Source organism: Sinocyclocheilus rhinocerous, unplaced genomic scaffold (genome assembly GCF_001515625.1).
Source record: "Sinocyclocheilus rhinocerous isolate Xijiao unplaced genomic scaffold, SAMN03320098_v1.1 scaffold737, whole genome shotgun sequence".
NCBI lineage: Eukaryota > Metazoa > Chordata > Actinopteri > Cypriniformes > Cyprinidae > Sinocyclocheilus > Sinocyclocheilus rhinocerous.
In genome coordinates, this window is record NW_015632805.1 from 65,778 (window position 1) to 77,262 (window position 11,485).

General features: G+C 34.4%; 1 protein-coding gene across 1 annotated transcript in view; it reads left to right on the forward strand.

The window, feature by feature from the left end:
• LOC107743064 (myotubularin-related protein 3) overlaps window positions 1-11,485 on the forward strand; it is a 47,978-nt gene that overhangs the window by 9,323 nt on the left and 27,170 nt on the right. Inside the window, exons 7-15 of the mRNA XM_016556168.1 lie at window positions 350-516; window positions 1,489-1,582; window positions 1,680-1,793; window positions 3,874-4,190; window positions 4,489-4,600; window positions 5,701-5,896; window positions 7,421-7,606; window positions 10,085-10,255; window positions 10,836-10,981. Of these exons, the coding sequence (XP_016411654.1) occupies window positions 350-516; window positions 1,489-1,582; window positions 1,680-1,793; window positions 3,874-4,190; window positions 4,489-4,600; window positions 5,701-5,896; window positions 7,421-7,606; window positions 10,085-10,255; window positions 10,836-10,981 (1,503 nt within the window). The remainder of the gene's footprint in view (window positions 1-349; window positions 517-1,488; window positions 1,583-1,679; window positions 1,794-3,873; window positions 4,191-4,488; window positions 4,601-5,700; window positions 5,897-7,420; window positions 7,607-10,084; window positions 10,256-10,835; window positions 10,982-11,485) is intronic.

An 11,485-nucleotide genomic window follows, 5' to 3' on the forward strand; every position in this document is an offset into this window, starting at 1 on the left:
CTCACAATTCTGACTTTTTCTCTGATTTCTAGATCTTACAATTCTGACTTTTTTCAGAATTCTGACTTTTTCTCTGATTTCTACATCTCACAATACTTTATTTTATTTTTCAGAATTCTGACTTTTTTCTCTGCTTTTCTCAGAATTATGAGTTTATTTCTCGCAATTCTGAGTTTTCACGCGTAGCAGAACTGCGAGAATGTCTGAATTGTGAGACAAGATGTCACAATTACTTTTTTTATTTCTTTATTCCATGGTGGAAACAGGCTTCCATTATAATGTGCATTGGTGAAGCATAATAACTTGTCTATTAGGGAAGTAGATGGTAACCTGCAGGGTTTGTGCTCAGGTGTAACTTCCTGTCGGCGGAGCAGTGTCAGGATTGGCTGAGGAGGATCAGCGCAGTCGTTCGACCGCCGGCGCGGCTGGAGGAGCTCTTCGCCTTCGCCTTCCTCTCGTGTAGCGCCAGCGTCTCCGCAGAGGACAGAGAGGTGCATGATGGGATCTGCCGTGCAGGTACTGGACGTTTGTGTTTTACAGGTTCTTGTCCTTAACTCTTTCCCCGCCATTGACGAGTTATCTCGTCTTTTACAAGAAAACGCTTCGAGTTTTTACGGCTTTCCGTGATTTCACTGTTATACACTTGGGGCGCTATTACGCATCTTCTGAACGAGTACAAAACCTCCCGAACAAAAACACACGTGAACAGGCCAACTTTTTTCAAAAATGCTGGCGGGGAAAGAGTTAAACTGGTTTACTTACCTTTGAACAATGAAGAAGAAATGAACAATGTGTCATGTCGTTCCAAACCTGTATGACTTTCTTTCTTCTGTGGAACACAAAAGATGATGTTTAAAAAAAATTTTCATGCTGTTCTTTCTCATGCAGTGAAAGTGAATGAGGACGAATGCTGTTCAGCTCCAAAAATGACAGAAAGCACCATAGAACTACAACAATAACAAAAATAAAGTAGCTTAGTGTGAAAACTATTCATTTTTATTTTTTGTTTAAATTCATTGAAATTGTCCCCTCTGCTGCAGCTCTTAAATTTATAAAAAAATAAATGTCAATTAATTGCAACTTGTCATGCTAGGCAGGGTTATCATCATTAACTAAAACTATTAAATTGAAATTGAAATAACGCAACAATAAAATATAAATATATATATAAATAATATATAAATATTAGAATTTTCTAATGAAAATTAAAAAATGTTGTCTTGGCAACTGAAATAATTTGAAGCTGAAGCACTAAAACTGGAAATAAATAAAAACTAAAACTCTTGTGTGTTGTGCATTGAAAATAAGGATGAATGCACTGTAATTCTGTTTATCAGGACAATCTTTTGCAATGCTGGCGTTTATGAAGCAACGTGAAATGACAGACCGATGTCTGGCTTGATGCAAAATATACACAAACAAAATCTGGTCAATATTCACGTGATTTTAAGGCCTGGGTGACGTGTGTGTTTTGCTCTGTGTTTGCAGGAGGACACCAGCGGAGGTTCAAGCGAGAGCTGGAGAGGATGGGCTTCGACACACACAGTGCCTGGAGAATCTCCAACATCAACAGCAACTACAGGTGAAACGGCAGAAACACACACACCTCCTCACACCAGGTGAGTGAGTGTGTGTGTGAGTGTGTGTGTGTGTGTGTGTGTGTGCTTCTGATCCCGCAGGCTTTGTGCCAGTTACCCAGAGCAGATAATCGTGCCTGCTGCGGTCAGCGACCAGGAGCTGGAGAACGTGGCAGCATTCAGATCATGGAAGAGGATCCCGGCTGTCGTTTACAGGTGTTTCTCAGTTTGATAAAGGACTGTACTGGGTTCAGTACAAGTTCGGCTCCATTGACAGTGTTAACTTCTGCATAAAACTTCAGCACAATGTTTGTGGCGTCTGGTTACTTCTTTAGAAAAAAAACGACTCTTGTCCTGATTGTGTGAAGTCAGTAAGCACATTAATTACACGCTGAAGGACACTAGAAAGGGATTGCATAACTACCCATAAAACACTGTTTACTCGGAGGAAACTAACTCACAGGAATTATGTTAGTAATGCATTACCAAACATTGTTTAGCTGATTAAATAGAATAATTATTGGTACAGAATAATTAAAGTTCTTTAATAAAAATATGAGCTTCACATTGCTGCTTTTTAACTTTTATAAGGCCTTTAATTTTTATAGGAAACTGCTTTTTAACTTTTATAAGAAATTAATTTTATTTTTTGTGCAAAATTATATTTTCCATTTTAAATTTGACCAAATTGTAAAACATTTAACAAAAATTACATTTTTGTATAGGGCCCTATAATATCCATTTTATTTTATATAGAATTGCATTTTATTTTCCCCCAATTTTTTTCCATTTTAATTTTATTTAAAAAAAAATTTTTCTGGATTCTGTTTTATTGGTAAAATTAAATTTTCAGAAATAAAAAAGCACGTTCTTTGAAATAACTAATTAATTGAAACTATTCATTGAATAAAATTTACATTTATTTGAATCAAATTTAAATGAATTCAATCAAATTTACACATTTCAACAAAAATGTAATAACCAATTTTTTTCCATTTTAATTTTATTTAAAAAATTTTTTTTTCTGGATTCTGTTTTATTGGTAAAATTAAATTTTCAGAAATAAAAAAGCACGTTCTTTGAAATAACTAATTAATTGAAACTATTCATTGAATAAAATTTACATTTATTTGAATCAAATTTAAATGAATTCAATCAAATTTACACATTTCAACAAAAATGTAATAAAAGTTTAACAAAATGTAAATTTTTGGGGTCCTGTAATATCCATTTTATTTTTTTCCCATCTTCTGTTTTATTTTTTGTTTTTCATTTTTCTGGATTTAGTTTTATTGGTTAAATTAAATTTAGTAATAATAAAAGCATGTTAATTGAATTAACTAATTTATTGAAACCATGAAACTTCTACAGTTTAACAACAATAAAAAAAACACACACACACATTTTTAGGACCCTATGATAACTATTTTATTTTTTCCGAAGTTGTTTTATTTTTCTCAAATTATGTTTTCCGTTTTGATTTTTCTGAATTCTGTTTTAATTGTTTAATTAAATTCTAAGAATCAAAAAGCATGTCTAATCAATTAAATTCCTAAAAACATTAACAATTTAGTAATTTATTAACATTTTTGTTAATAAATTATGTATTTTATTTATTTATTTTTTTCAGAAAATCAGTTTTGTCTGTTTTAATTGCTTTGTATTTATGATTTAATGCAAATTTTGGTTATATATTAAAAAAAACATAAAAGGCAATTGAATTAATCTTTTAAAATGTCATGAAACTTGAAATTGAACAATCTCAAAAATCATAGGGCCCTACTTTTAGATTTTCATTGTGCATCACTGTAACCATGATTTTACTTTTTTTTTAAACTGGGACAAATCTATTATGTTCTGATGTAGACTTAACTAGTACTAACAAACTAGTTAATTGTAAATTGTAGTAAATTGTAGAAGTTTCATGGTTTCAATAAATTAGTTAATTCAATTAACACACATTTTATTACTAAATTTTAATTTAACCATTAAAACTAAATCCAGAAAAATTAAACAGAATGTTGGAAAAATAAACTGTTAACTAGTAATCTGTTCACTTTATTAACTGTTTGTATATTAAGAATTTTAATTTAACCATTAAAACTAAATCCAGAAAAAATAAAACAGAATGTTGGAAAAATAAACTGTTAACTAGTAATCTGTTCACTTTATTAACTGTTTGTATATTAACAGACTTATTTAGTGTTAACTGTTAACTTACATCACTAGTAAGCTGTGAACCTGAAATGTTTTTAATGCCTGTCCAATGTTATCTTTACCTTAACCTTTGACCCAGACACCAGAGTTCGGGCGCTGTGATTGGTCGATGCGGGCAGCCAGAGGTCAGCTGGTGGGGTTGGCGTAATGCTGACGATGAGCATTTGGTCCAAGCCATCGCTAAAGCCTGCGTCGCGGATCGGGCTGCCAACACAATTCAATCGAACACAAACACAATCCCCGGTGAGCTCAGTGACTCCGATCCGCACGCAGCCAATGGGAGCGCAGAGGCGGAGCCAAAGGCCACGCCCCCTCAGAGGCTGTTGATAATGGACGCGCGCTCGTACGCGTCTGCAGTAGCCAATCGGGCGAAAGGAGGCGGCTGTGAGTGTCCAGGTAATGCTGCAGAGCTTATGTTTTCAAATAAATGCTAAAAGTATAAAACATTTAAAGGGGTCATATGATGCTGCTAAAAAGAACATTATTTTGTGTATTTGGTGTAATGAAAGTGTCTTAACTTTTATAAAGAATATCTCTTTGGATTTGAGACTTTAGTCTTTGCAACTTTAAGGATCTTATCTATTCACAAACAGCTTGTAACACTCCAAAGAGAAAGGAAAAATTGAAATCGCATCTTATGACCCCTTTAATCCATGTTCCTCTCTCAAATGCCCTCTGTGCGTCCTCTGTGTAGAGTATTACCCCAGCTGTGAGGTGATGTTCATGGGAATGGCCAACATCCACTCCATCCGGAAGAGCTTCCAGAGTTTGCGGACGCTCTGCGCTCAAGTGCCGGATCCGGTCAAGTGAGTGGACCTGGAAACCACAGCAGCAGACTGCTTAAAGCTGAGAGTTATTTACTGAGCGCAGGCTTGGTTACAGAGACAGTGACAGTCTTGCTTTTATTTAGTGAAGCACGGATTTCGTAATTCTCGTAAATCAATAAACCAATAAATATTGTTATGCTATGGCTGATAACTAATTAATGTCTGATATTGTGAAGCTATACTGTTTCATATAAGTACAATTTATAAATATATATATGTGTGTGTGTGTGTGTGTGTGTGTGTATCTATACACACACACACAATTTATATAATTTATGTAGTTATTATACTTTATATAATACTAAGCAATACTGTTATATAAATAAAATATATTTTATATTGTCCTCATTTGTAAGTCGCTTTGGATAAAAGCGTCTGCTAAATGACTAAATGTAAATATAAAACTGTATAATACAATTCAAGGTGTATATATATATATATATACACACACACACAATTATATAATTATTTGATTATTATTATTATTATATAAAATAATATAGCTTAAAAATGTCAGGCATTTACTTATATATTTGTTATTATTCATAATAACATATTGTTAATTATATATTATACATTATATAATTAAAATTATTGTTAATATTTAGTATTGGAATATATAGAGACATTTTTACATTTATATAACTGTATATCTATACAACTGAATATAATAATTATAATAAATATACTAATAAATATCTTATGCTATTAAACTACTGTTTTATAGCTTAGAATCAGACATTAGTATATTATTATAATTTTTTTTTAATTCTGTGAGTGTGTGCATATATACACACAAAAAATTATTTCAGTCACATTAGTAAAGGTTAAGGTCACATTACTTTTTCAGTTAATAAATATGCACACAGACACTCATTTACAAGCATCGTTAAAGATAAAGTGGATCCTGTTTCTATGATGTTTAATCTTTGCTTTAACCCAAGTTAGTGCTAGGTTTTTAATTATTTAGCGAAAAGGAGCATTCCCTAATGAAATATTTGATATGACCAGTGCTTTGAAACACTAATATGGGCTGATAGCTGGTATGGTTGTGCATCCCTCTGCTGTTGTGTGATCAGCTGGCTGTCGGCGCTGGAAGGGACTAAATGGCTGCAGCATCTGTCTCTGCTGCTGAAGGCGTCTCTGCTGGTGGTGAACGCACTGGATCGGGATCGCAGGCCTGTGCTGGTGCACTGCTCCGACGGATGGGACCGCACGCCTCAGATAGTGGCTCTGTCCAAACTCATGCTGGATCCCTTCTACAGGACCATTGAGGTCTCTCTCACTCACTCACACACACACACTCTCTCGCTCTCTATTTTAGTGCACATTCGGGCGAAACCTGATTGCAAACTGCCGTTTAATTTGTCAACACTTTCTGCGTTTATGGACACAATTAACTTACACTCGCTTTAGGATCTGACAAATATAGTTTTTTCTAAGCTTTACTTTTACTAAACAGAGACTGCACCAAGTTCGAATGTAATATAATATTGTTATATTGTAATATAGCTAAGAAAGATCTCAGTAGCCTTTTGCAACACCGAGATCATGGGTTCGATTCCCAGGGAATGCATGAGCTGAAAAAAAAATATAAACCGAATGCAATGCAAGTCGCTTTGGATAAAAGCATCTGCCAACTGCATAAATGTAAATTAAATTTTTTCTGAAATGGCTTCATAGGGTAAACAGTTGTAGCCTAGTAAATTGAAAAAAGTAAAACACATTTAATCATTTACTTTTTTATGCACCAATATAACGGTACATCATAAAAAAGGGAATATTTACCTGCAAATTATTTTTACTGAAACATTTAAATAAAAAAAATGCCATGTAGGGACTTGGTGTCAATGTAAAAGAATCGTTGAATTAAGTTAGTTATCTTTATTTCTATAGCGCTTTATACAATATAGACTGTTTCAAAGCAGCTTCACAGTAATTAACAGGAAAATAAGAGAATCAGTCTTGCAAACTTAAAAAAAAAAATCTAATTCTGCTATAAAGCAGCTCTAAAAAGACAATAGTGTAATATTCAGCTCAATTCAGTCCAGTGTTGATTCAGTTTAGTTTAATAACTGTAAAGTTTATATTAATTATGAAGTTCAATTCAGGTATAAGCAGCTCTACAGAACAAACACACATCTACGCATCTTAATAAAGTTTTGTTTTTTAACAAACATCATGACATTTTAAATTATGAATATCATTACTTAACATCTTACTCAATTTAACATTTGAACTAACCTTGCTAAAACAAGTTTTAATATTAATAATATTATAAATGCATTATAAATATAAAATATTATTTTATATTTTATAATAATAGTTTTATATATATATATATATATATATACATAAAATATTTAAATATTTAATAGTAATATTTATATAAAATAATATTATGAAATTTTATATATATATCATAAAATTCTTCAAAATATCTTTTTTTTATGTTCAGCATAAGAAAGTTAGTTTTTGGGTGAATTAGGCCTTTAAGGAACTAAACTGATCAGCAACTCTAACAACTAACTCTTTTTGCTATTAAAGTTTAAATTAAATGCACTGGACTTCTGAACCCTTACTTTTAGATTTCACAGAATAAGGAGTCGTCAGTGAATGAATGAATGAATTAAATTGTTTTTGTATGTATAGTTTTATTTGTGTTTTGTTGTTGTGAGGACTATTTGTGCTGTTTGTGTGTTGAGCCTTTTGTCTGAAGACAATTTTTTACCCCACTGGGGATAGACAATAAAGCTTTTGAAATTGAAATTGAATTGTTGTTTTATTTGGTCTGGGCAGGGTTTTCAGGTGCTGGTGGAGACGGAGTGGCTGGATTACGGTCATAAGTTTGCTGAGCGCTGTGGTCACGGTGAGAGCGCAGACGATCTGAACGAGCGCTGTCCTGTGTTCCTGCAGTGGCTCGACTGCGTTCACCAGCTCCAGAGACAGTTCCCCTGCTCCTTCGAGTTCAACGAGGCCTTTCTGGTACTCACTGTCTTTGTTTTGATTAGTGCTCGCTCAGATTCATTATCAGGCCCAGTGGGGTTGATCTTAAACATACACGTTTTCTAGTAATGCAACAAAATTTAAAAAATTTTAATCAAAACACCGGAAATACAGTTTATTTAATAATAGGGCTATGGATATAGCGTGCTAATTTGGTGCAATTTATTATGTGGAATATAACATGTTAAAATAAAGCAATAAGCCCCAAGAAACCGTGGTTTACAGTGAATTTATAACAGCTAAGTGATTAAGGCATTTAATGCAGCGCCCCATCCAGACTTGTCTGATGATCATGATGCAGGACGACTGATTGTGTGATAGAGTCTATTGGAATGCAGTTATTTGAGCCTTAAATTCAAGATATAAGGCAACAAATTCACCCTCTTATATTTATATCATATAGTTTAGCAATATCACACCAGCAAGAGTGCTGTTTTTCCCTAATATCTGCACGATTGCACATGTGATATTGATTTAATAGTTCAGTAAATATTCAGCCAATTTTAGACACAATATTATCAATATTGTCCATTTTAGTTCAAGTAGTTCAAAGCCACAGAAGAACTGCTGTGCATCTCTGATCAACGCACAACAGAATGAATCAGCATTTTTGAATGATTTGAGTGAGCCAGTGATTCATTGACTCGTTCATAAAGACTTGCTTTGTTTCTGAATGAATCTGCTGTTTGTACAAAACGTTTGATTTAATGATTTAGCCAGTGACTCACTGCCACCTACTGGCGATTTTAGTTTCATATTTAGAGGATCATTTAATTTTTTAATAACCCATTTATTTTGATTATTTGTGCAATGCTTAATTTGGAAAATTTCTTTCTAAAGCCACTTTTCGTAATGTCAATTCAGTGCTTTTCCTATTGAACACAATAACAAGTTCAAATAATCTTTTGGGGTGTAATTTCAGCCCAGATTGATGTGCAATTAATTAGATGAATTAATCAGCACATCGTGTAATTTTAATTGCTTGACAGCACTATTTATTAATCAATTAATTAATCATTAAAGTGCCCCTATTATGGATTTTTGAAAATTACCTTTCATGCAGTGTGTAACAGCTCTAAGTGAATGAAAACATCCTGCAAAGTTTTAAATCTGAAAGTGCACCGTGTATAAAGTTATTGTCTCTCAAAGAAACAGTCGACTCTGATTCATTTAAACGAGTCTTTTTTTTTAAATGAATCCCAAGCCGCTTTATGTTGACGTCAACATGAAACATTAGCATATTGCGCGCGCAGACCCGGGAAAACTTGACCGTTTTTTTTTTTTTTACTGCCAAAGGATGAGGCTGTGAAGAATCAATGGTTAAAGTTCATTTTTACATCAATACCACAGCAGTACAGCCCCAACCTTGTGTTGTGTCCCCGTTATTTTACTGAAGACTGCTACAGCAACCGAAATGCGTACAACGCGGGATTCACAGGCCGGTTGTTATTGAAGGAAGGATCAGTGCCCAGTTTATTTGGACCAGCTTCTTCCTCCTCCGAATCACAACCTGTAAGTGTGATTAAAAATTGTTGCTCTCATGTTCTCTGTAGCATGCAAAATACATATTTAGTTGTGTGTGTTGTGTTCGCTCCGCGCGCAGCTTGTAACGTTAGGTCTCTGACTAACCGGCTAACAACAATATCTAGAATGTGTCGATGAATAGTGAATGTTTGTCGTTGTTATTACTTGGAGCTATGATAAAGAATAGAGCAATACGTTGGTGTACAATAAGACTGGGTCATCGGACCAATCAGCGCAGATTAGCGTCACGCAAAGGAGGGGTTTGGAAAATGAATCGTTGAGCGAATCGTTTGGGAGTCGTTGAGCAAGTAAGGTAAAAATAAATGCATATTATAAGACAATGAAAGTGTTTTTTGAGACTTTCATGCATGCATGTCAACCTGTTGTTGGCGACTCCCAAAACCAAAATATGAACCTTTCATAATCCATAATAGGGACACTTCAATAATCAATGCTAAATTGTATGTAAACATTATATTGCATACAAGACGACTTTTTAAAGCAGCACTATGTAACTTTTTCTTTGTTCAAAATTTGCCAAATGTATATAATGAGCGAGTACATCATGAATTCATCTTCCAAACCGCGTTTTTGTCTTATTCCGAATCACTACGGTACACTTATAAGAAGTACTTATATTCGGACTATTGTAGCCTGGTCACCGCTGCGGAGTAACGCATACCTGCGTGAATCGCCAGAGACATACACTTAGAGAAGTAGCTCCGGTTAAAATGTTCTTCCGTGGGATGTGTGCAGTTCTGTTTATTAACCGCTAGAGCGACAAATTTACATAGTGCTGCTTTAATGATATAATTCTGTTTCTACTCCAGTTTATTGTTGAAATATGAACTTATAGATGGTGGCTGTAATAAAAACTATTTTTATAAGCTGAATGTTCCTGTGTCATGACAGCGGCTGTGTTTGTTGCTGCAGGTGAAGTTAGTGCAGCACACATACTCGAGTCTGTTTGGGACGTTCCTGTGTAACAGCGTGAAGGAGCGCGAGGAGCAGCGCGTTCAGGAGAAGACGTGCTCCGTTTGGTCTCTGCTGCGGCCCGCCAACACTTCCTTCCACAACATCCTGTACTCGCCGCGCTCCGAGACGGTACCGCACTCACATAACATCTGAAATCATGTCTGCTGCTCTGTTATCAAATACACACTACCGGTCAAAAGTTTGGGATCAGAACGATTTTTTATGTTTTTTTTACAGGAGTCTCTTCTGCTCATCAAGGCTGCATTTATTTGATCAAAAATACAGGAAAAAATGTAATATTGTGAAATATTATTATGATGTAAAATAACGTTTTTCTATTTTAATATACATTAAAATGTAATTTATTCCTGTGATGCGCAGCTGTATTTTCAGCATCATTACTGCAGTCTTCAGTGTCACATGATCTTCAGAAATCATAATAATACACAGAAATAAATGACAGTTTAACAGATATTCACATAGACAACAGCTATTTTAAATCATAATAATATTTCCAAATTTTTACTGTATTTGTGATCAAATAAATGCAGCCTTGGTGAGACTTCTTTCAAAAACATGAAAAAATCTTGTTGACCTCAAACTTTTGAATGCTAGTAGTGACCTACTTAGATGATCAAAACACCACTTTAAATGCTGTGGTGTCTATCTAGGCAGCTCACCAGGTTTTGAATCTCTCCATCTCCGTCAGGTTTTGCACCCGGTGTGTCACGTGAGGAATCTGATGCTGTGGAGTGCCGTCTACCTGCCAGACTCCGCCCCCTCCACGCCTTCTGACGAGTCATGTGTGCCAGACTCCGCCCCCTCAGCCTCGCCCGAGGACTCACCTGTGAACAGGTAAACGAGACGTGACATACGTGTTTGTGTGTGCTGCATTTCCTTTTCCAAACACATTTTCAGCATCAACCATGTTTACATGCATCTGGGTAATGTGGTCACATGATGCATACTTATTTATGCGTTAGTAACTCTTTTAGTCGAAAGGAACTTAAAATAAAGCAATAAGCCCCATGAAGCCGTGGTTTACAGTGAATTTATAACAGGTAACACTCCAAAGAGAAAGGAAAAAATGAAATTGCATCATATGACCCCTTTAAAAAGAAGAGCATTTATTTAAAATAGAAATTTTTTCTAACAATATACACTAGCGTGTTTGGGGTCAGTAAATTGTTATTCTTTCTTTTTTCTGAAAGAAATTAAAACTTTTATTCAGCAAGGATGTGTTAAATTGTTAAGAAGTGATAGCAAAGATTTATATTGTTAGAAAAGATTTATATTTTGAATAAATGCTGTTCTTTTTAACTTTTTATTCATCAAAGAATCTTGAAAAAAGTATCACAG